The sequence below is a fragment of the Aptenodytes patagonicus genome, chromosome W (genome assembly GCF_965638725.1).
Source record: "Aptenodytes patagonicus chromosome W, bAptPat1.pri.cur, whole genome shotgun sequence".
Classification (NCBI taxonomy): Eukaryota; Metazoa; Chordata; class Aves; order Sphenisciformes; family Spheniscidae; genus Aptenodytes; species Aptenodytes patagonicus.
In genome coordinates, this window is record NC_134981.1 from 46,409,469 (window position 1) to 46,436,082 (window position 26,614).

The 26,614-nt window shown below is 41.3% G+C and overlaps 1 protein-coding gene across 2 annotated transcripts in view; it reads left to right on the plus strand.

Moving 5' to 3' along the window:
- The window catches only part of LOC143171854 (single-stranded DNA-binding protein 2-like), a 219,751-nt gene that overhangs the window by 82,178 nt on the left and 110,959 nt on the right, over positions 1-26,614 (plus strand). For both annotated transcript variants that reach the window (XM_076360953.1, XM_076360954.1), the window contains exons 3-4: positions 2,817-2,878; positions 4,620-4,704. In XM_076360953.1, coding sequence (XP_076217068.1) covers positions 2,817-2,878; positions 4,620-4,704 — 147 coding nt within the window. The remainder of the gene's footprint in view (positions 1-2,816; positions 2,879-4,619; positions 4,705-26,614) is intronic.

The following is a 26,614-nucleotide window of genomic DNA, read 5'->3' on the forward strand; positions in this document are numbered from 1 at the left end:
TAAAGGGGGCTTATAAAAAAGATGGCGGCAAACATTTTAGCAGGGCCTGTTGCGACAGGCCAAGGGGGAATGGCTTTAAACTAAAGGGGGGTAGATTTAGACTAGATATAAGGAAGAAATTTTTTACGCTGAGGGTGGTGAAACACTGGCACAGGTTGCCCAGAGAGGTGGTGGATGCCCCATCCCTGGAAACATTCCAGGTCAGGTTGGACGGGGCTCTGAGCAACCTGATCTAGTTGCAGATGTCCCTGCTTATTGCAGGGGGGTTGGACTAGATGACCTTTAGATGTCCCTTCCAACCCAAACTATTCTATGATTCTATGATTCTATGATATATTCTCACTAGCGGACCTCCATCCTGCTCAGCCAGAGAGGGGAGCAGGATGAGGCTGTTGGTGCTGTCTGTATTCATGTGTCTGCTCTGAGTGTCTGTCTGTGATCTGTGGCCTGCCATGTATATATGTATATATTTGGTGTATATGTGTGCTCTGTGTGCGTATGCCTACTGGGAATACATCTTCAGCCTCGCTACTGGTTAGACCTGCGAATGTGGATCTGCAGCAGCCTCGCCTCTCTTGGGCTGTCAGATCCAGTGTAGAAATCAAGTTGGAGCTGAGAATCAAAGTTTTATTTTCTTTTGAAAAAATCCTAGCTTTGCCAGTGCCTCTTGCAGTATGAACACTGTCTACCTTTTACATTAAGCATTTATATACCTTTATATGTATATCTATATACCTTTATATATATCTTTATATACATTTCATATTAAAGCTGTTTAAGCATTTCATTAAAATAATGCTCCTTTCATCTGCCATTACTTCTGTCTCTAGAGCAGAATATGGTATGTATTTAAACAATTATTTTTATCAATTTTTGCAGGAAATAATGCTATGTGTAGTTGTAACTGGAGGAATTTGGAGTATATAGAATGTCCTGGTTTCCACCTTGTTTTAAGATGAGCTGGCCTTCCTAACAGTGTTGTATGGATTTCTAAAGAACCTTAAGTTATTTGTGATAGAGTTCCTTAAACAATCACACTGGCTTTATTATAGTTCAAACTCTTTAGTTTTATAGTTAAGGACAAACTGATGACTATGTCATTAATAAACTGATTGTGTGGTAATGGTTAAGATATAACACTTGTAAAGAATTGCTTTATTAGTCAGAATGCTTTCAGTGTGTTTATGTTGTCTAATGTGTTAGTTGATCAACAATAAAAGTGTGAAGTCAAAGGTAAGAATTCTTAAACTGCATTTCCTTTGAAAACAGTGTTAAATAAACCAGAGTTCTCAGGTAGGAAAGCAAGCATAGATAGTATATCTCTATTCAACAGAGTTTGCCAGTGCAGACAAATCAAGCCAAACTAGTTTTACATTTTCATTGTATGGTGAGAGAATGGGTTATAACTGTTGTTACTCTGATGTTAGTCAGATTTGTCACATTACCTCTAACAGTAAAGTACTTCCTGAGGATTCTAAAACATTTACTCACTTCAGATGTGGAGAGAAGACTGCCACCTGCTGAATCAGTAACATTAGTCCTGTATCTTGTATGTTTTTCTTAGGAATTATTCTTGGAAAATCTTTTAGATAACTTTAGGGGTGTTTTTTAACACTTTTTTGTTATGCATTTTTGAACTTAAATAAACTCCTGTCTTAATGGTGGAGAGATACAAAATATATCCTTAATGAAATTGTATTCAAAATCCTTTAAAAATAAATTAAACCATGCTTTGCTAAAATAAGAGGCATCAGCTCAATTAATAAGTGTGTGTATTGGTTGTACATGGCAAGGTTTTGGTAGCAGTGGCAGGGGCTGCAGGGGTGGCCTCTGTGAGAAGAGATCAGGGGCTGCCCTGTGCTGGACACAGCTGGTTCCAGCCAGCTCCACAACATCCTCACTGCAGACCAAAGCTGAGCCAATCAGCAAAGTTGGTGGCACCCCTGTGAAACCATGTTTAAGAAAGGACACAAACGCCAGATGAGTAGAGGAGTGAAGAAAAAAAGTGAGAAACAACCGTACAAACACCAAGGTCAGAGAAGAAGGAGGGGAAGGAGCGGCTCCAGGCGTGGGAGCAGAGATTCCCCTGCAGCCTGTGGAAGAGACCATGCTGGAGCAGATATCCACACTGCAGCCTATGGAGGACCCCATGTCAGAGCAGTTGGATATTTCCTGAAGGAAACTGTGGCCTGTGGAGAACCCACGCTCCAGCAGATTTTTTCCTGAAGGACTTCAGCCCATGGAACGACCCACGCTGGAGCAGGGGAAAAGTTTGATGAGGAAGGAGTGGCAGAGAGGAATTGTTATGTACTGACTGTAACTCCCCAGAGGCTCAGGGATGATGGGGGTGGGGTGGGGGGGGTGGGGAGGTAGAGGGAGTCGGGAATGAAGGAGCAAAGTTGAGCCTGGGAAAAAGGGGGAGTGGGGGAAAAGGTGTTATTTTAATTTTTTATTTTGTTTCTCATCATCCTACTCTATTTATTAATTGGCAATAAATTAAATTAATTTTCCCCAAATTGAATCTGTTGGTGAGTGATCTCCTGTCTTTATCTCAACCCATCCTTTTTTCTCCCCCTGTCCTGCTGAGGAGGGGGAGTGAGAGAGCTGCTGGGTTGGCATTTGGCCCTTAGCCAAGGTCAACCCACCACAGTGTGATAGAGTAAGTAATATGGCCACCCAGACTGATGATGATAAAGCCTTTCATAACTACAAAATCTTTTATTCTTCCTTTTTTACTACCTGAATAAATTATGTAATGCTTTTTAGTCACAATGATCACAAAAAGAGTACAGACTGTTTTTACTGTTTGTCTTTAGATAAGATGGGAAAAAAACATCACACTAGGGGAGCCCCCAGGATTCTTGCACTCCTGGTGGTGGTAAGTGTCAATTCTCTTTTCCTCTGATTTTTAGAATGTGTTCATTGTGAATTCCAACATCTGGAGGCAAGAAATTCAGGTGAACATTGTAAAAAGGATGTGAAGATGAGTATCAAGAACTATTTTCTCATAAAGTGTTGAAAGAACAGAAAATTAGATATAGGAGAGTATATAGATATTAGATATAAGAAAAGAAATACTGAATAATGGATTGATAAGGCAGCATCTTTGAAAGATGGCCTGCATTTCTTTGTTTACCATCTTTTATTAAATTGTGCATTTAAGAGATCATTCTCTATATCCTGAATAACTACATTTGAAAGAAATATATACAGAGACTGCAAATAGATGCGAGCTTTCTCAGTCTTTAGTGCGCATTTTAGTCAAGGGAATAGCATATGAAAGCCATTAGCTGAACCCAAGCTACCAGCATTTTTGAGAGGCAGTGTATGTTAGCATGAGCTTGGAGTTGTAGTAGCTACTTTTGCAATTTCTTTCATCTCAGAATATGGGTAGGACACAGCTGATGTAATTTTTTGTGCATGATATATATATATTATATATATTGGTGTCTAGAGAAAATATACTAATTTTATGTATATATGCACATTTGTATATATAAAATTCCCAAGGCAAAAAGAGGCTGCTATTTAGCAGTGATTTGAATATATATGATATGGCTACATTTGCAAGAATTCAAAATTATGGAGAATATGGATAACCATCCATACAAGAATTCTGTACAAGTATTAAGCTATAAGTTGTAAAGTAGTCCCACTTGAATATAAAAACCCATGTGATTTGTACAGCTGTGTGGAAGATGACATATTCTTTATTGACCTTTCTGCTTTTCATTAAGTGATGGAAGCCTGACAAGGAGAACTTGTTCCTTGTATCTCTGATGTCTGCATTATCCTTAATTTTGATCATCTGCAGCAGAGTGGTCAAATTTTTAACAATTCTGAATTATGGTGCTGGGCTAAAACAATAAAGAAACAAAATGAAACTAACAAATTTTATTCTTTTAATTGTTCTAGTGTATAGATAATTTCATTCTAGAAACTTTGAGGCTAACATTCCTACCATAATGAAATATCTTATATACTGTTTCTTAATAGTTCAGAGATACTTGTAGCGTGTTAGAATCGATTCATGTATAACTCCATTTGAGGCAGGGGAAGACTTATTGGAGTATCATAATTTCCTTTTATTCTTTCATTCTTTATCAACCAAGAACTATAAGATAGCATACCCTTCTATTTCCTACTCTTATCCATACATTTGTTTCTCTAGGAACTTTTGTTTAAAGGACAATATTGGAACTTGGAAGAACTCCCAGTTTTCTCTTCATTTTCTTGCCTTTTCACAGCATCACAGTATTACTGTATGAATCTGTGCCTTCCAGTGCTTTGTGGTAGTAAATTGCAGCAGTTGCAGAGGTATGAGGTTAAATGCAGAGCTTTATTAATTTACTTTATACTCTGGAAGCTTGTATATTAGACTAGCTTCTTGGTTTATACTACAGTGGTTTTAAAGAAATACAAGCACTGCTTGTTTCAGAGAATCAGATAACAAGACTTAATTCCTCATAGATGTTTTACAAAGCTGTAAGTGTTTTCAGCTCTTGGCTAGAAAGTGATATGTCTATTTCACACATATATATGTGTGGTGTGTGTACACCATAAAATCTATGAGAATTACAATGATTTTCTCACCATATCTGTTACTTCTTAACTTGCAGTGTATTTTGGGATCTCTACTGTGCAGCTCCAGAAAGACGAGAAACATGTGAACATTCAAGTGAAGCAAAAGCCTTTCATGACTATGTAAGTTTTATATATCTTTATCATGTTTTTATTAATTGTATGTATGAATGTGATAGAGAAATATTTCTGCAGGATGGTGACTCAAAAATGCAGGAGTCTGTCATATATAAGTAACTCTCATTTGCTTTCCGGGGATGCCTTAGAATTAGGACCATCTAATCCTGTGATTACCCAGTGTCACATGGGAAACTCCTGGAATCTATCTCACAGGTCAAAGTACTGTCCCATATATTAACACAGAATGAAGGATGTCCTTCTCTCTCTCCCCCATGGACACAGCAGCCTGGTCTCAGTCGCAAAGGCCCAGGCCAAATAGAAGCACAGATATGTGCTGTCCAAATAACCATACCCTGTCAATGCTAAAGAAAAGACAGTTCAGTAGATGGAATTGATCCCATGGCTTCTGGCAGGACCATACTGATTTAACATGTGATTATTCTTTAGATATTTTGGTATCCTGAAATAAGTATTTTTTGTTACAGTAGTAAACACTTATGCATCATAGAACAAGTTAAATATAAATCATCTAGTCTACTAGAGCAAAAGAAAAAGGGAAAGGGACAAAAGTATTATGCCGATTTTGATGCCACTGAGTTCCAGTTTGAAACACAGCAAGAAGTTTGGTGGTGTTTTACCTGCAAGGGCCAAAAAAAAGTTCTAGAAACTAGCGACGACAACGACAGTGTAACAGTTTTCCATTCCTTTTTTTATATTCTCATAATGTAAATGAAGAACTCCAGCACTCTGGAACTGCATTCCAGAGTTGGAATGGAATTTGGGATACATTTACTATGACAGCTCTTCTTCATCTGTTGATTTCCTTTTTTACCGACAAAATCCTCAGGAGGCTGACTGAGCTGGGTTTATCATTCCTTTGGGCCATTCATATAATATAAAGAAGGAATATAAACACTCCCCCAATTATATAATTCTGAAACCTCTTTCCTTGAGTGTTTTCTAGGTCTGTCTTAAAAATATTTTCTAATTATTGCAGAAAAATATTTCTACACGTAAAATTAAAAGTAGGCTGCCATACCACAATGCCTTATGAACAGAAATTTGGAAAAATTTCGACACATCAACTAAGTGATCGTTTTCCACTGTCTATGTAATTTCAAGATACTGACACAAATTGTCATAATCTGATGACGGCTCAGCATCCTATAATATGTGAACTAATGGTGATCTTGCCTTATTTGTAGTCAACAAAGACATTGTTACAAATGCACCATTATCACAATTAGGACTGTTAAGCATATTTTACTGATAGACTAATGACACTTTAATACCCTGTCCTTGGTGGTTAGATTTTGAGGCTGACTGGTAGAGGAGCTTGGATAGTTTTGCACAGTAGTGTCTATGCTGCATTGATTATTCACTTGTCATAATCAGTGAAAAAAATGTGTGAGAGAGGAGAAGTTGGGAACAAAATTATGAGGAAGTTTTCCATCCACTGAGGTGTTAAGGTCAACCAAATTGGTAAAGCATATTCCTCAAATTAAAAACAAAGTAACTATTGCAAGTACGAATTTCTGCCATCTTTTTTACCTTTTCTGTTTTAAATATACAGTGGTTAAAAAAAATACAATATTGCAATAGCTTTGCTGTTATGAATGCTTGTTATTAGAGCAGTTTTTAATTCCCCACTGAAGGAGGAATAGTTTTACAGGAATAGATTATGACAGTAAGGAATGACTATAGTGAAGTAAATTTGTGGAGATCAGAATCCACGGTATGACAGTTGACTTCAGCGGGCCATTGTGCACTCACAGTATAGTGTGTATAACAAAAGCCAATGTGGTGGGTTGGCCCTGAATAGCAGCCAAGCACCCACACAGCTTCTCATTCACCACCCCCTTTGTTTTGGGGGGGGGGAGTGAGATAGAAAGAACAGGTGCAAGAAAACTCATGGGTTGAAATAAAGACTGGGAAATCACTCAGCAGTTACTGTTGCAGGCAAAACAGACTCAACTTGGGGAATTTAACTTATTGCCAATGAACATAACCTAAACATTTAATTACTGATTTGGGTATTGGGAAACAAAGACAAACATTTAAACACTTAGGGAAAGCACCTTTCCTCCCCCTTTCCCAGGCTCAGCTTCACTCCAGACACCTCTCCTCCCCCCATGTTATCACCGTGGGTTGCACTCAGTCCTTTCAGTGAGACAATGAGCAGCTCAGGAGATCGGGGTCAGTGCCTGGAAGTTTCTCACTCTGTTCTTCCCGCTGTTCCTTCCTTCATATTCATTTCCTATGCTCCTGTGTGGGTCCTCCACGGGCTGCAGTCCCATTGGGGGTGTGCCTGCTCTGCCATGGAGCATTTCTTACTTCTCTGACCTTGTTGTTCCCTCCATTCTTCCCTCCTCCTCAGCATTTTCTGCCCTTTCTTAAATATGTTATCACAGAGGCGCCACAAACTTCGCTGATGGGCTCAGCTTTAGCCTGTAGTGGGGCCGTTGCGGAGCCAGCTGGAACTGTCTGTGTCCGGCACAGGGCAGCCCCTGACATCCTCCCACAGTGGCTACCCCTGCAGGCTGCCCTCCAAAAAACCTTGCCATTTACACCCAATGCAGCCGAAAATGTATGAAACCTGTAAAAGTTGTGAAATTATTTTGAAATTAAATAACAAAGTACTTGGAGATTGAAAAAGGAGTGGAATCTACAGTTCTTTAAATTCATGAGAGTTTCAATGATCAGTAAGTTAACTATTGAAACTAAAATTTGAGGTATACTAAGAATTTGAGTAGCTGAATCAAAATTATGTCAAATAAAAATGTCTTAGCATCAACTTCGTGGCATTTATGACTTCTACAACTCTTGGTTTATTACATGGTCTTATTGCTCAGTTCTGTCTGCTATTTATTATCATAATTCAAAAAACAGAAAATACTCGAATGTTGTGTGTGATACAATTGTATGCTTGTGTGAATGTTTAAGTTACTGTATAAAGTCTTGTTTGATAAAATAAATGAGATCATGGTATGCTTCTGTATGTACATCAATCTGCATAAGAGGATGAATGTTTATTTTAGAAATAAATTGGTTTATTTTATAAATACATTCACCAGGTACTTCTGTAACCCACTCTTTCTTAACCTTTTGAGGTGACAGGAAAAGCTAGCTGTTGCATTATTTTTGTCACAGTTGAGATGAACTTGTCTGATATCTAGCAAAACTGATGCTGTTCCTTTGTGTCATGTGGTTTTTGTTTAGTAAAATAATCTGCACCGTGACAGATGCATACTTTTGAAATTGTTTATATATTTAATATTTCATGAGTGTATTGTACATTCATATTAAAGCACATGACAAATGGTTATAAAATACAGTAAAGCATATTTCATAGTAGTTGAAGATAAACATTTATTAAATGCTCTGTGAAATCAGTTTTTTATCCTGGGTCCTGTTTAAACAATGAATACTAGAGATTGAACACAGATGACTGACACAAATACTTCCACTCTGAATATTTTTGCCCAGTTTCTCTCTAGAATGAGCAAGCTGTATGCCATCTCTGTTTTTTCCAGTACTATAAATATACTAAGCAAAACAGGGCAGCACTGGAAAAGGTTATCTGTAGAGGTTGAGGAATCTCCATCCTTGGAGGTTTTCAAGACTCAGCTAGACAAAGCCATGGCTGACCTGATCTGTTGTTCATGACGATCTCACTTCAAGTAAGAATTTGGACTAGATGACCTCCAGAAGTCCCTTCTATCCAACATTTCTATGATTTTATGAACGGTTTCCAAAGAACACATTTGCACCATCTTCCCCATTATACTTTATCATCACATTTTGTTCCATGTCCTGCCTCCTTCCACACCAAAAGCCAATCATTCAGATTTTAGTCCTGCCTTCATACATCCCTTCCATCACGCATAAAGCAAATCCTGAAAGTAGAGTTCCCTATGTGTCCAGAGATTACCTAGTATAATAAGATATAATCAATCTGTCATAATACATTTCCTAGCACAATAGGGTCCTGCTTCCAATTGTTTATATATTTAATATTTCATGAGTGTATTCAGTGTGACTGAATTCTAGCTTCTGAGTCAGGTCGAGGGGTTTGATAACATCAAAACCCTGTTGTTAGATTACAGGTCAAGTAATAGAGTTGCACTGTCATATCCAAAAACTGTAATTGTCAAGTACAAAAAGTACAGAAGGCTCATTTATTAATTCATATTAGCAATTCAGAATTTTTAATTAGGTATGTGTTGTTCTTGATCTAAGAAAATTATTCTTGCTGTAGGTGTGTGTGGCCTAGTACACCAGACAAGTCGTGTTTAATGCTAAGTAGGTTGCATTACCTGACCTAATATTTTTTCTGTCTTTGCTTCTGTAAAAAAAAAGAAAGATTTAAGATTGTTTGATGGAGGAGGGAAGTACTTGGGCATGATTTAATGATTTCTGAAGTACTGCTGCCTCAACCAACTTAGTTGCTAGTCATTCTGAAACACACAGGTTGACTCATAAAAATATTAGATACAGAAAGATTTAATTACTTCTCTTTAAGTTTCACAGTTTCTAATTGCAGTGGCAAAAAAGTCATGATTTTTTTTTAGACAACATTTTTTCACGTAATGAGGATTATTTCACTATTTGATTTGTCATAAAATTTCAGCATGTGCTTTGCTTGTCGTTGAATACAACTAAATATATCATAGAATCATCGAATCATCGAATATCTCGAGTTGGAAGGGACCCATAAGGATCATCGAGTCCAACTCCCTGCTCCTCGCAGGACTACCTAACACTGAATCATATGACTAAGAGTGTCGTCCAGGCGCTCCTTGAACTCTGACAGGCTTGGTGCCGTGACCACTTCCCTGGGGAGCCTGTTCCAGTGACCGACCACCCTCTCAGTGAAAAACCTTTTCCAAACGTCCAATCTGCACTTCCCCTCATGCAGCTTCATTCCATTTCCTCGTGTCCTATCGCTGGTCACCAGAGAGAGGAGAGCAGCACCTCCCCCTCCGCTGCCCCCCTTGAGGAAATTGTAGACTGTGATGAGGTCACCCCTCAGCCTTCTGTTCTCCAAGCTGAACAAGCCAAGTGACCTCAGCCGCTCCTCCTAAGTCTTGCCCTCGAAACCTTTCACCATCTTGGTCGCCCTCCTCTGGACACACTCTAATAGTTTGATGTCCTTCTTATATTGAGGCGCCCAAAACTGCACGCAGGACTCGAGGTGGGACCGCACCAGTGCAGCGTAGAGTGGGACAATCACCTCCCTTGACCGGCTAGCTATGCTGGGCTTGATGCACCCCAGGACCCGGTTGGCCTTTTTTGGCTTCCAGGGCACACTCTTGACTCATATTCAACTTGCCATCAACCCAAACCCCCAGATCTCTTTCCGCGGGGCTGTTCTCCAGCCTCTCGTCCCCCAGTTTGTACGTATACCCAGGATTACCCCGTCCCGGGTGGAGAATCCGGCACTGGCTCTTGTTAAATTTCATAGGGTTGGTGATTGCCCAGCTCTCTGGTCTATCCAGATCTCTCTGTAAGGCCCCTCTACCCTCGAGGGAGGCCACAGCTCCTCCTAGTTTAGTATCGTCGGCAAACTTATATGCAGCTGGACTTCATACATCTGCAATATACCAGGGAGAAAAAGACTAAGAGGGTCCTTCTTAGATTCTATCTATAGCGTTATCCTGAAAAATAGTGCATATTAAATTTTGTCTAAAATCAACTCTGTCTAATCAAGCAAACTTGATTGCCCAAAGAAGTTGTGGATGCCCCATCGTTGGCAGTGTTCAAGGTCAGGTTGGATGGGGCTTTGAGCAACCTGATCTAGTGAAAGATGCCCCTGCCCATGGTAGGGGGATTGGACTAGATGATCTTTGAAGGTCCCTTCCAACCCAAACCGTTCTATGATTCTATGGTTCTATGAAATGCATCTCTTTCACTATAGTCACTGTTAAAACAATATAATTTACTTTTTTGTATAAATGGTGTTCATTTTTGAGTATGAATGAAATGCCTTTCCTGCTATTTCATTCTGCAGAGATATGTTTTAATTCCTATTGTTTAGGTATATTTGTAGTAAAATATTGTGGTGGGTTAATGTTGGTCAGCTGCCAGAAGCCCACCCAGCCGCTCCCTTACTCCCCCTCCTCAACAGGACAGGGGAAAAAATAGGATGAAAAAGCTTGTGGGTTGAGATAAGGACAGGGAGATCACTTACCAATTGCTATCACGGGCAAAACAGGCTCGACTTGGGGAAGAATAATTTCATTTATTGCCAATTAAAATAGATTTGGATGGTGAGAAAGAACATCAAAAATTAAACACCACCACCCCTTCTTTTCCTAGGCTCAACTTCACTCCTTCATTCGCAACTCCTCTGCCTCCCCCCGCAAGTGTCTCGGGGGATGAGGGGCTACGGTCAGTACATAACAGTTCCTCTCTGCTGCTTCTTCCTCCTCACACTTTTCCCCTACTCTGGTGTGGGTTCTCCACTGGACAGAATTCCTTCAGTAAATATCCACCTGCTCTGGCATGGGGTCCTCCATGGGCTGCAGTGTGGATATCTCCTCCGGCATGGCCTCTTCCATGGTCTGCAGGGGAATATCTGCTGTGGCACCAGTAGCACCTCCTTCCCCTTCTTCTCTGGCCCTGGTGTTTGTACTGCTGTTTCTCACTTTTTCCCCTCCTCTTTCTTAAATGTTTTCATAGACGCACCACCAGCTTTACTGATTGGCTCAGCTTTTGCCTGTGGTGGGTCTGTTGCTGACTCAGCTGGAACTGGCTGTGTCTGGCATTGGGCAGTCCCTCGTCTCTTCTCACAGAGGCTACCCCTGCAGCCCCCCGCCCGCTGCTACCAAAACCTTGCCATGTACACCCAATACTTAAATATTAAAGCTAAAAGGATACTAAGGAAGCCTGTAATTTGCTCTGACATTCCATATCAGAACATATTATATAAATCCATATGGTTAAAGACTGCACTGGTTCATTAGAAAAATAAAATGGATAATTAAGTAGTCATATTCAGTACAGAATACTCTAAGTAGCATGTCTTACAAGGTGATATGTCTTTGGCTTACTTAAATGTTCAACCAAAAATCTGCAAGGCTCAAAGGTAAAGAAATGCTAATGTCAGTGCCTGAGTGATTTTGCATGTATGACCTTCAGTATTAGAAGGCAAGCAAAAAATCTCTAGTTAGTAAACTGTTTTGCAAAATGTGATATATGTTTAGAATTCTTATCTTTCTTCCAGTTGTCAATTGCATAGGAGCACTAGTATAAAATGAGGCGAATGTCTATACGGGAGGACAGTATTTTTTGGAAGGTTTGGAGAGGACAATGTAGTAATATTTGCAATCTGAGAGTCTTCTTGTACAGTGGTATTGGCAGAATTGTGCACAGGCAAGCTTAACTTTTTCAGTCTCTTCAACTGCTTAATTCTGTTACTTAGTAGATGTTCTTTAATGCAGTTGTTTGGAATGGAATGATTAAAGCATGCTCCAGCCCTCAGTCAAAGTAAGCATCATTTTCTACAGGAAAGCTGCGTTGACTTGTATCAGGATTCGGTCCACATATTTATAGGTATATCTCAAATAGCTCAAAACAATGTTGTACTGTTATCTTGAAGACCTATGAAACTGTTTATGTCTGTTCTTCAGAAATTTGCCAAGTTGAGAAATTGATACATTCCTTTGACTGTAGGGACCCCTTTTGCAGGAAAATATGGATTTATTTTTTGTTTCATGTTAAGAAAATCTCCAAGAGAATACTCCTCCTCACATTTTCATGAAGAAGGAAGACGTGCCCTTTCTGCCCCTACAATCCTCCTTCATCGTTCCTTCCCACAAATTATTGCATAATATAATGACTTAGATTTAAAGTACTCCATGTCACAAATCTAAATTGTAAACTCTGATACAGAAATGTATTGTTTCTTACAATCCACATAAGTTTTTCTCTTTATAGAGGCAGTTTCATAGGTAAATTTGTGCTGCGCTTTCCTTTTAATATGAGGACTAAATTTTTTTCAGGTAGAAAAAAACAATATATCCTCCCCAAAATTTCAACACTTATCCGTTGACAGAAGATTTAATTTTCTCAGCATTTAGAATTAAAATAGTTAAATATTTTGAGTTAAGTGGAAGCCTCTGACAGGATAAGGAAGTACCGTCTCCCTGGTCTTTCATTGTTCTGAGAGAGAGGCAGCGGACATGCTGAAAGAGTGCCTCTTTTCTAAGAATGTTCTATATTTCATTTACATTGAGAGCAATAGGAGATAAGAGCCTTTCTAATGACGGGAGACTTTCATGGAATGTTCTGTGGCAAAAATAGTATTTTTCACAATAGAACACTAAAAAGGTTTTTATATATGCCTATATTTAAACCCATGCCAAGTTTGTGAAATGGGACAAGAGGAGGAAGCTTTTTGTTTTCTTTTGCTTGGAGATAAGGGGTAGTATGTAAGGATTCAACAGGTTAAGGAAGAAGCGAGTGGTCTAAGAGATAAGATGGCGAGTACAGGATAAGGTAGAGGTCGGAAGATTAAGGGAAGTGGACGGAATGCTCAGGCTGCTTTGCAACTTTCCAGAAAACTTTAGCGTTTGGAATATACAGGTAAAATCTGATTGTAAAATTATTTTGTTTTTAATATTGATAGACGCACTGTTAAATTACTAGAAGCTTTAGCCCATAATGGATTTCTCCATGAGTTTACTTTTCTGTGTTCTGAAGTCTGGCACTTTCTTCATAATTAAAATAAACCCAAGGTTATTCTGCTCTAAAGTTATGACATATGTTATTGTCTAGAAGAAGGCCCCACTGGAAATTTTTGATTAGTTCTATGGAAATCCCAGGATATTACAAATTGTTTCTGCTTGGTTGTGCTGATGAACAGTTGTTAACTTTTAACCATTTCTCAGAGCTATGTTGTTCAATATATCTTACTCCAAAATTTCAAGCAACTGACTCCTGATGTATTTGGAATAAACTCTATTTATTCAAATTTAAACTTTCAGTTTTCATGTGCTATAACGGAGTATTTATGCTACTACAACAAAGGTTATGCTATAATTTAAAACTTAGACTTAATGATTTGGAATGAACTCAAAATCTTTTTAACCGAGGTTTCAATAGAGGGGGGATATTTTTTCTATTACAAATGGAAACCCTTCTTTATACACATACACATTTCATGGTATACATTTTAATAAAGTATAAACGTATGAACCTTGTGGGTTTTAGATATTCCCTCAGAAGTTGTAGAGATTTTTCTTGTTGTTAATTGGTTTTGCTTTTAAGAATGAGAATATACATACTACCGTGAGTTTAAATAGAGTGCATTGAGAAATGGCTTATTTCTAAACTTTTGGTTTAGCAGTTGTATTTAACAATGTTATATTTACTGCTGTTAACATGGATCATTCTTTTTCATTGTATACTGCAAGCGGTATGTTTTTTAAGTGGTCTAGAAAGTTATTAAAGGAGATTAAGTTGTAGCTTAGTAACATTGGGAATATTAAATTGGCTAACAAATGCTCTGAATTTAGAGTTAAAGATCTTTTGACATGAATATTTAACGTTGTACATCATGCTTTACATCAGTAAAGTACTGAACAAACATTTGATCAATAGAGAGCAAATGTTGGATTAAAACCTTGCAATAACCTAATTCTAGTGCATGCTTTTCTTCCCCCACTTCTTGTCCCCTCCTGGTATTCTTTCTTGTGATGCTTTATTTTCCATATCAGCATTTCATCTGATATTTATTATTCTAAATGAGAGTAGAGATTTAGGTTGCCTTTTATTAAATGTTTTCATTTAGAAGTTCCAATTTAGCTAGTGAAATTTCTCTATTAGGTAATTTCAAGAGAGTTTTTTGAGAACTCTGTATAGGTGTGTGTATCCATGTGCGCATATGTATGTAGTGATATATTCATATCTATTAGAATAATAAAGTACAAGTCAGCACTACATTGATGTAAAGAATTTTTATTTTTCTGATAACAGTATTTGGCTAGATTTGAGGCACTCTGCTTAAATATATTCTTTAGCGTCATAAAAAGTAAAGGTGAAAGTGAGTCTTATTCCTGCACAATATGCCAAACACAGATTTTTTGATAAGCTCAACTGCTCTGTTAATACCTTTAAGTGAGTCATTTCAGACTTGCTTAACACATGCCTGGAAAAACCAAAGACTTTAACATCCGTCTGCTCTCTAATATTATGAAAGATGAATCCTGAAGATCGCAAATTGTGGGAGACATGCAACTCTTAATAAGAACAGCTGAACAACAAATGCCTTGTGAGAGATGGTGAAAAATGAAGTCATGAGGAGGAAAAGCAGGCAAGCCTCTTGAGGGAACATGGATATCCATGACTGAATAGAATAGAATAGAATAGAATAGAATAGAATAGAATAGAATAGAATAGTTCAGTTGGAAGGGACGTACAATGATCATCTTGTCCAACTGCCTGACCAATTCAGGGCTGACCAAAAATCACCCCGGTGGGATGGGGGAGAGAATCGGAAGAGTAAAATTTGATCAATAGATCAATTTGATCAATTTGATCAAATACTGTCCTGGTTTCGGCTGGGATAGAGTTAATTTCCTTCCTAGTAGCTGGTACAGTGCTGTGTTTTGGATTTAGGAGGAGAATAATGTTGATAACACACGGATGTTGTAGTTGTTGCTAAGTAGTGCTTACACTAGCCAAGGACTTTTCAGCTTCCCATGCTCTACCAACTGAGAAGGCTGGGGGTGCACAAGAAGCTGGGAGGGGGCACAGCCAGGACAGCTGACCCAAACTGGCCAAAGGGACATTCCATACCATGGGACGTCATGCTCAGTACATAAACTGGGGAAAGCTGGCCGGGGGGGCTGCTGCTCGGGGACTGGCTGGGCCTCGGTCGGCGGGTGGTGAGCAATTGCATTGTGCATCACTTGCTTTGTATATTCTTCTTATTATTATTACTATTATTATTACTATTAGGATTTTATTTTATTTCAATTATTAAACTGTTTTTATCTCAACCCACGAGTTTTCTCACTTTTACTCTTCTGATTCTCTCCCCCATCCCACCGGGGTCGGGGGGGAGTGAGCGAGCGGCTGTGTGGTGCTCAGTTGCCAGCTGAGGTTAAATCACGACAGTCCTTTTTGGCACCCAACGTGGGGCTCGAAGGGTTTGAGATAACAACAGATTAACCAGAGCGCATTAAGGAATTTATATCTGTTAACAGCTGCAGGTGACAATGTTGGTTCCTCTGTTCTCGATATTGGTTTGTCTAATCTGCATCGTGCTCGTTTTTTTGCTGTACATGTTAGAGATTGGTGTTGGGTTTTGCAGTTTGCTGTGGTCTGCAGTGATTAGTGATGTTTTGCCTGGGAGGTTTGTTATTAAAACACTGGCCTTCAGCTTAATCTGGTATTTGAGCTTTGTACTGAAGCCATTACTGTACTTCGGGTACCACTTTGTGGAGACAATTAGCAATTACAGTCCTTCCTCTGAGAGGTTTTTTATGAAGGAAATGCAGAATGGCAGCGTCGCTACCTTCTTCTATGATGTTTCCTCCTTCATTACAGTAACTTTTCAGTATTTTGAACAGCCTTGGGTAGTTAAGATACTTCTATTGGTATCTCTTGGGAATATTGTTTCGGTTTTGTCTAAGGTTAATAAGCGATTTAAGAATATCATCCAGAGATCTGCCCCAAGGGCAGAAAAGGGTTTCCCAAAAGACTAAGTGCTGAATATCTTTCAGAACTGTCTCAAAGGTAGATGGGACAGGCCAGTCTAAAACAGAGAAGATGAAACTGCCTGAAAGGAACAAAAGCCAGTTTGAGAAGCCTTTACTGCTTCCTTTGGCACACTCAGAATAATCTCCAGAGCCAGAAGCTCAGCGCCCTGGTGCTACCATACAGATAAAATTGGATGCTGAAAAGCCTATACAACTATTTTCATATTTCTGTTCACTTACAGGTTGGAGAGTCTTAGAAGTATTCTATTTAATGAGATCATCTTAGTCCAGCTATCTCACAGGGGGAAAAGGATCATTGCTCATGAATTGGCGGGGCTCATCGAGAGGGCTTTAAACTAGGTTTGAAGGGGGAAGGGGATAAAACCAGGCTTACTAGAGATGAGCCTCGGGGTGGCATGCCAATGCTGGGGGCGAAATCGATAGCCCAGCTCAAGTGCATCTACACCAATGCACGCAGCATGGGCGGCAAACAGGAGGAGCTGGAAGCCATTGTGCAGCGGGAGAGGTATGACTTAGTCGCCATCACAGAAACATGGTGGGGTGACTCTCACGATTGGAGTGCTGCAATGGATGGCTATAAACTCTTCAGAAGGGACAGGCGAGGAAGGAGAGGCGGTGGGGTGGCCCTGTGTGTTAGGGAGTGTTTCGATTGTCTAGAGCTCAACGACTGTGATGATGATACGGTCGAGTGTTTATGGGTAAGGATGAGGGGGAAGGCCAACGAGGCAGATATCCTGCTGGGAGTCTGTTACAGACCACCCAACCAGGATGAAGGGGCGGATGAAGCGTTCTACAAGCAGCTGGCAGAAGTCTCTCAATCGCTAGCCCTTGTTCTCGTGGGGGACTTCAACTTCCCGGACGTCTGCTGGAAATACAACACGGCAGAGAGGAAGCAGTCTAGGAGGTTCCTGGAGTGTGTGGAAGACAACTTCCTGACACAGCTGGTAAGTGAGCCTACCAGGGGAGGTGCCTCGCTCGACCTGCTGTTTACAAACAGAGAAGGACTGGTGGGAGATGTGGTGGTCGGAGGCCGTCTTGGGCTTAGCGACCATGAAATGACAGAATTCTCCATTCTTGGTGAAGTAAGGAGGGGGGCCAGCAAAACCGCAACCATGGACTTCCGGAGGGCGGACTTTGGCCTGTTCAAGACGCTGGTTGAGAGAGTCCCGTGGGAGACGGTCCTGAAGGGCAAAGGGGTGCAGGAAGGCTGAACGTTCTTCAAGAAGGAAGTCTTAAAGGCGCAGGAGCAGGCTGTCCCTGTACGCCGTAAGAAGAACGGGCGGGGAAGACGACCGGCCTGGCTGAACGGGGAGCTCTTGCTGGGACTCAGGAAAAAAAGGAGAGTTTACCACTTGTGGAAGAAGGGGCAGGCGACTCAAGAAGAGTACAGGGATCTCGTTAGGTCATGCAGAGAGGAAATGAGAAAGGCAAAAGCCCAGCTAGAACGCAATCTGGCCGCTGTCGTTAGAGACAACAAAAAAAGTTTTTACAAATATATTAATGACAAGAAGAGAGCCAAGGAGAATCTCCATCCTTTATTGGATGCAGGGGGGAACATTGTCACCGAGGATGAGGAAAAGGCTGAGGTACTCAATGCCTTCTTTGCCTCAGTCTTTAACAGGCAGACCAGTTATCCTCAGGGTACTCGGTCCCCTTGAGCTGGAAGACAGGGATGGCGAGCAGGATGAACCCCCCATAATCCAGGAGGAAGCAGTCAACGACCTGCTATGCCACCTGGATGCTCACAAGTCTATGGGGCCGGATGGGATCCACCCGAGAGTGCTGAGGGAGCTGGCGGAGGAGCTCGCCAAGCCACTCTCCATCATTTATCAGCAGTTCTGGTTAATGGGGGAGGTCCCGGACGACTGGAGGCTTGCCAATGTGATGCCCATCTACAAGAAGGGCCGGAAGGAGGATCCGGGGAACTCCAGGCCTGTCAGCCTGACCTCGGTGCCGGGGAAGATTATGGAGCGGTTCATGTTGAGGGCGCTCACAAGGCATGTGCGGGACAACCAGGGGATCAGGCCCAGCCAGCACGGGTTCATGAGAGGCAGGTCCTGCTCGACCAACCCGATCTCCTTCTATGACCAGGTGACCCGCCTATTGGATGAGGGAAAGGCTGTGGATGTGGTCTACCTGGACTTTAGTAAAGCCTTTGACACTGCCTCCCACAGCATTCTCCTAGGGAAGCTGGCGGCTCACGGCTTAGACAGGTGTACTCTGCGCTGGGTCAAAAACTGGCTGGACGGCCGGGCCCAGAGAGTTGTGGTGAATGGAGTTCAATCCAGCTGGCGGCCGGTCTCGAGCGGTGTTCCCCAGGGCTCAGTTTTGGGGCCGGTCTTGTTCAATATCTTTATCAATGATCTGGATGAGGGGATTGAGTGCACCCTCAGTAAGTTTGCAGACGACACCAAGTTGGGCAGGAGTGTTGATCTGCTCGAGGGTAGGAAGGCTCTGCAGAGGGACCTGGAGAGGCTGGATGGATGGGCCGAGGCCAACTGTATGAGATTCAACAAGGCCAAGTGCCAGGTCCTGCACTTCGGCCACAACAACCCCATGCAGCGCTACAGGCTTGGGGAAGAGTGGCTGGAAAGCTGCCTGGCAGAAAAGGACCTGGGGGTGCTGGTCGACAGCCGGCTGAACATGAGCCGGCAGTGTGCCCAGGCGGCCAAGAAGGCCAATGGCATCCTGGCCTGTATCAGAAATAGTGTGGCCAGCAGGACTAGGGAAGTGATCGTGCCCCTGTACTCGGCCCTGGTGAGGCCCCACCTCAACTACTGTGTTCAGTTTTGGGCCCCTCACTACAAGAAGGACGTCGAGGTGCTGGAGCATGTCCAGAGAAGGGCAACGAGGCTGGTGAGGGGTCTGGAGAACAAGTCTTATGAGGAGCGGCTGAGGGAACTGGGGTTGTTCAGCCTGGAGAAAAGGAGGCTGAGGGGAGACCTCATCGCGCTCTACAACTATCTGAAAGGAGGTTGTAGCGAGGTGGGTGTCGGTCTCTTTTCCCAAGTAACAAGCGATAGGACGAGAGGAAATGGCCTCAAGTTGCGCCAGGGGAGGTTTAGATTGGACGTGAGGAAAAATTTCTTTCCTGAAAGAGTGGTTAAACATTGGAACAGGCTGCCCAGGGAAGTGGTTGAGTCCCCATCCCTGGAGGTATTTAAAAGACGTGTAGATGCGGCGCTTAGGGACATGGTTCAGTGGGCATGGTGGTGTTGGGTTGACGGTTGGACTCGATGATCTTAGAGGTCTTTTCCAACCTTAATGATTCTATGATCTTAGCCAAGACTGCCTGAAATCTCCTTACTCAACAGGTAATGAAAATTTTAGGAAAACCGTGTATTGCATTATTCCCTCATTCGTGAAGAAAAAAGCTTTTAGACATAGATTTTGGAAACAGTATTGTATGTTAACTAAGTGTCAACATTCGTTTTTTCAGAGTAGTTCACATTCTATATATTTTTAGTATTAAAATCAGTTATCAGTTTTACTATAAGGCATTCTGAAACTCCTCCTGGCACCATATTGGCTTGCCTTTACTATAAATATTATTCTTCTCACATGAGAACTGTGTTAAATTTAAAGTTAATACTTATATTGCAGCAAAATGTAAGAAAAGTTTTTTAATGGCAAGCAACAAGAAAGCAAACTTTCCTAAATTTTCAAGTCTGTTGTTTGCACCTCCCTTCCCTGGGATTTTTCTCTTATTCATTAAGTGAGTAAACAGCCATAGCTTTGTAACAGTACTTAAACTTCTGACATTTTTTGACTGAACTCAGAATTTTCTTTACAGAAGACATGCTTTTTAAATAACATTATCCCTGTTCAGATTTGGTATATCTGCATTGTTTAAGCTTCTTGGTGCTTATTCAATGACAACATACATCAAATGCCAAGATTACTTATTTATGTAGATTTGAACATCTTTTAACAATTAGAAATACAATAGCTCATGGAAATATGGATTAATATTATCTTGAAATGGATATCACAATCGTAAAATCAAGCCAATACAAAAAAGTTCCTATCCTTGAACTCTCAAGTTAGCTTTTGTGATGTCAATCTCAAATCTAATCATTTAATACGGTATCCTAAAATGAGTAACAAGTTCCCTCAATGCTTCTTTTATTCCAAGTATTTGTTATTTCTTTATTTCTAAAAACACCTTCTCATACCCAACTGGCAGTTCTTTAGGCTGTTGCTTTTCTCTTTCACGTGCCTTTCTCTCACATTTGCAGATAACAATGGAAGATTAGCCCTCCAAAGTGCTTTTTACATTTCATTCAAGGTGAACAACACATAAAAATCTTTCTATGTGTCAGTGCTAACTTTACAACAGCAGGACTAAATTTCAAGCATAGTAAGCTGGAACTGAAGATTTACATGAGACACTTGGTAACAACTGGTTTTACTGAGCACTCTACTTCTCTACAGCTCAATACAGTTTTGACCTGTCTGGTACCAGAATGGTGATTATCTCCCATTTGTTCTACGTGGGCTAACAGGTTACATTAATGCTTGCATGAGACTATGCCTTTTATATAAATAAATACATATACACATACACACTGTGGTGGGTTGACCTTGGCTGGCCACCAGGTACCCACCAAGCTGCTCTCTCACTCCTCCTTCTCAACCAATTTCCGCCCTGTGGAAAGGACCCACGCTGGAGCAGTTTGTGAAGAACTGCAGCCCGTGGGAAGGACCCATGTTGGAGAAGTTCGTGGAGGACTGTCTCCCGTGGGAGGGACCCCACGCTGGAGCAGGGGAAGAGCGTGAGGAGGAAGGAGCAGCAGAGACAACACGTTATGAACTGACCGCAACCCCCATTCCTTGTCCCCCTGTGCCGCTCGGGGGGAGGAGGTAGAAGAGTTGGGAGTGAAGTTGAGCCTGGGAAGAAGGGAGGGGTGAGGGGAAGGTACTTTTAGATTTGTTCTTATTTCTCACTATCCTACTCTGATTTTGATTGGCAATAAATTAAATTAATTTCCCCAAGCCAAGTCTGTTTTGCCCGTGACAGTAATTGCTGAGTGATCTCCCTGTCCTTATCTCGACCCACGAGCCTTTTGTCGTATTTTTCTCCCCCCTGTCCTGTTGAGGAGGTGGAGTGACAGAGCGGCTTGGTGGGCACCTGGTGGCCAGCCAAGGTCAACCCACCACAGAGGAGCAGGGAAGTTAGGATTAAATAAATAAAAAAGACCACTTCTATTCCTACTATTTTAGCTGCCAGATTTAAGGATTCAGCTTTGTAAATAACTGCTTGAAGGTTCAAGCTCCCTAAAGGAATAGTTGGGTGGTGAAGAGCTGCTGTAATGAGTAGTGAAGAGCTGTTGTAGACTTGCCAATACTTACTTGTACCCAGCTGGTCCCAGTTAATAGAATATAACCTGGTGGTTGTTGACAACCTTCAAGAGGCTTTAACTTATGTTATAGACCAGACTGGCAATCAGAGGACTTAAGACAAAGATTTTGCAGAGGTGGCACAAAGTCATCTCTCTGCTCTGCAGAATTGCATCAGATTGCTAAATGAATATGGTAAGAACAATATAATATATTACCATATATGAATAGAATAGCTTAGAGTGGATAATGAGAAAAAGGTAGTATGGACAAATTATACCCAACAGCAAATGCCATTTAATTTTCATTTTAAACTGAACATGATTTCCACCTCCCCCACCCACTAGGCCCGTCAGAGAGACCTTTAGAGTATTTACTGGAATCACAATATTTCAGTGAGACAAGCTAACATAAGTATAACCATTAATAAGTTTAATGATAATAATATTCTCAAATTTGGAGGAATCATTTGCCTAATGAAGATATTATTCCAATGATTCAAACAGAATTACTATTCAAACAGGTTTCAAAACAGGTTTTGAAATTTTGTTAGAGGAAAAAGAAAAAAAAAAGAACCTATGATAACAAAATCTATAAAGTTATGGTTAAACAGTTTAAAATGGTTCTTAAATGCAAAAGGTCAATATTAAGTATTTTATTTCAAAGTAACAGTCATATAAATTTCATGGAGGGGTAAGTTTATTCAGAAACTTGAAAATGATGTATATACAAGATGTGCCAGCAAGTACAGTATTTCTAATATTTGTAATATTAAAGAACTACATCAAACTAAGCCAGGCAATCAATAAAACAGTAACTTTAGGAATAAGACAGAGCATCCTGCTGCTCGAAAGATACTTGAAAAAAATGAGGAACAAAGTTTTTCATATTATTTATGAATATAAATATAGGGGAACCTCAATCCATCCCACTCCTACCGGTTTGATGCCAGGGCCAGCAATAGATGCCCAGAGCCTGGAGAAGGAACACAGGTCAGCAGGCGAGCGCCTGAAGAGCAGCACAAAGGAACTCCAGCCAGTAAGACAGCTTCAGCGGGGGCCCAGCTTCAATGCCTCTATGCAAACGCACATAGCACGGGGCATAAACAAGAGGAGTTCGAGACGTGCGCACGCCTGCAGGGCTACGACCTTATTGGCATCACGGAGACGTGGTGGGATGGCTCCTATGATTGGAGTGTTGGGATGGAGGGATACAGGCTCTTTAGGAAGGACAGGCAGGGGAGATGAGGAGGGGGTGTCGCCCTCTATGTCAATGACCAGCTGCAGTGCATGGAGCTCTGCCTGGAGATGGATGAGGAGCCAACCAAGAGCTTGTGGGTCAGGATTAAAGGGAAGGCGGGGACAGGTGACATTACAGTGGGGGTCTGCTACAGGCCACCCGACCAGGAAGACCGAGCGGATGAGGCCCTCTATAGACAGATAGGAGCAGCCTCACGCTCACAAGCCCTGGTCCTCATGGGGGACTTCAGCCACCCCGACATCTGTTGGAGGGACAACACGGCAGGGCATAAGCAATCCGGGAAGTTCCTGGAATGCGTCGATGATAACTTCCTTCTCCAAGTGGTAGAGGAGCCAACGAGGAGAGGTGCTACGCTGGACCTTGTTCTCACCAACAAGGAGGGGCTGGTGGGGAGTGTGAAGCTCAAGGGCAGCCTGGGCTGCAGTGACCACGAAATGGTGGAGTTCAAGATCCTTAGGGCACCGAGGAGGGCGCACAGCAAGCTCACTACCCTGGACTTCAGGAGAGCGGACTTTGGCCTCTTCAGGGATCTGCTTGGTAGAGTGCCATGGGACAAAGCCCTGGAGGGAAGAGGGGCCCAAGAAACCCGGGTAATATTCAAGGATCACCTCCTCCAAGCTCAGGAGCGATGCATCCCAACAAAGAGGAAGTCAGGCAAAAACACCAGGAGGCCTGCAGGGATGAACAAGGAGCTCCTGGACAAACTCCAACACAAAAAGGAAGCCTACAGAGGGTGGAAGCAAGGACAGGTAGCCTGGGAGGAATACAGGTAGGGCCTGTTGCGACAGGATGAGGGGGAATGGCTTTAAACTAAAGGGGGGTAGATTTAGACTAGATATAAGGAAGAAATTTTTTACGCTGAGGGTGGTGAAACACTGGCACAGGTTGCCCAGAGAGGTGGTGGATGCCCCATCCCTGGAAACATTCCAGGTCAGGTTGGACGGGGCTCTGAGCAACCTGATCTAGTTGCAGATGTCCCTGCTTATTGCAGGGGGGTTGGACTAGATGACCTTTAGATGTCCCTTCCAACCCAAACTATTCTATGATTCTGTTCTAAGATTCTATATTTTCAGATATGATGTGCATTTGTGTGTCAAAGTAAAAAATGAGGGATGGTAGTCAGTAGTATAGCTCTGAGAATGCTAATTTTATTTAATTTTCATTTATTCCTTTACACAGGTTTTGTTAGCTGGTTTTAAGCCAGTTTTGGGGTTTTCGTCCCCAACTGCAAGAAACTAAGCATGCTGTATAATCAAACATCAGTCAAGAAAAGGATACTGAGATAGTGAGTTCACAGCAGAGGGAGCTGAAGAGTCTGTGAAATCTGACTAAATTATAATAAGACAGGACTTAAGTTAGAACTAAATTGGTCGAATAGCACAAAATTTTAGGTATACTTTTTAGCACATTAAAGAACTGTTTTTTTCAGAACAGTTAGTTGGAGAGCCCACATTATTCTTGGTTTAATATTAAATAGTGAACTGAAGTTAATTTAAGACAGGATAACTGAAGAGATGGTCTGGATGTTACTTAAGAGACCAACGACAGTTCCTTAGAAGCCAGTGTGCTACTGAATGGGAAGGTAAGGTAAACTGGCATGGTTAACCAGTACAGTTTGAAATCCTGTTTGAACTAAACAAAAACCCATGGAAATTTGGAAAATTTTAGTGAAGAGCAAATAGAAAGGATCATAAATTTCAGCAAGCAATGTTTAAGGGGAAATTAAAAGGCTGAAAATGCATTTTCAGGACTGTGGGCAAAAGTGCAAAACTAAACCAATTCTTAACATTTATTAAAAACAGAAAGCCTGCAAAAGAACTGAGGGTTAAGAAAGCTAAATTGAGAAATATTCCATTGTTTAAAAATTAGGACTAATCCATATAATACTTAACTGTCATAGCGAACTAGAACAATTGAGGAAAGGGTCTGGACCGTTGTAGGTAGTTCAGTGAAGGCCTCTGTAATTGTGGTCCAGAAAACTAATCAAGATAAAATTAAAACCAGAAGGGAAGATTACATGGATTAATCTGAATTCCTGTCTATATCAGACCATAACGTTTCACCCAAGATCTCTGTATCAAGTCAAAAAACTTTAGCTAGACTACATGTTTTGTCCCTATAATAAGAGTATGGGTCACAGAAGAGACCAAGGGACCTCCAGTGCTAAAGGATATTGATTAGGTAAGACATTCTCAGAAGATTGCAGCAGACAAACCCTGTCCTGTGCTTTAGAAGAGAGTGAAAAATACCCTTGGTCCCTGTCATTGTAGTTGTCACGGTCATGACCTATGAGGGTTACCTGACCAGTGGGTGTGTAAAGATTGTGACTGTGGGGTTTTCATGTTTCCGCAATACACAAGGACACGGAGGTCTGGGTTTCTGAGAATTTCTTTATTACAAATTACTACAAAACTACTATTAGTAAAAACAAATACACACACACTACAAAATTACCACTAGGAAAGCAAGTGTATATATATTACAAGAGTACAGCAAATATATGTCTATTACAAGTTATTACAGAATTCCAACTGGTGAAGCAAGTATATACTTATGAACCTTTACCTGTGTGCGTGCCTATAAATATATTATGTGAGGTGTTACTGGTACGACACTCACCAAACTGCTCCCAGGAGTGGGGCTAATCGACGATGGAAAAGTCTCACTTCAAAGATGATCCGTGTCATGGAGTCCAGAGTCAGCCAGGCATCCCCGGTGAGGGTCCGGTCTGTCTGGGAGATCTCGTGCAGGGAAGGTCTTGCAGAGAGGCTCTTGCAGTGAGGCTCATTTTGGGTAGGTAGTGAGTTATTTTTTATACCTTTTTTGGTATAGATACATAAGTGGGCATAGGACATCAGTTCCCAGAATAGTTGTTGCTGACTCCTGTTTTCCTGGAAGGTCAGTTCTTTATCAAAGTTTCTTTGTCCTGTACCCATCAGGGTTTCTTTGCCCTGCCGACTACTCCCCGTAAAGGAGGTTTCAGCTTATCAGGGATGTCTCCTGACTCTGGCTAAGGAGATATCCTTCTTTGTCAGTATGTTTACCAGATCACCTTTGTGCCAGCTCCTGTCACTCAACTCCTTGGCCTATGGTCATTTATGGCTCATTAGGAGTGAGACTACACCATATCTGCTGCATCTCTCTTGCCTCCTAGTGCATGAGGCAGAGGAGACTTATATCAGCATCAAGCCCAATGTTGTTAGAACTCCTGAGAGGGTTTATCGATTGAGACACAAGTATACAGCACCGGTTTTGTTAAAAGTGATACACACAGTGATTTGATACAAGATATAATACAAAAAAGCACAATTCCAACAGCTAAAATGAGAACTAATATAATTAAACTGCCTAGTAGCCAAAACCATAGCCATGACCAGTCAGTTGACAGAACCCCAAGCGGAGATTGTTCTCGAGCTATTTGGTGAAAGGTACGGACATGTTGTTGAATGATATTTACATCGTATTCAATTTGTTTAGAATTGTTAGCATAAAAGCAATAGGTAGTATTTATTAAAACACAAACACCTCTTTGTGTTTGGCTTGCCAGTCTTTATTGTTTGCTCTCTCTGTGTTTGAGATTTATGCTA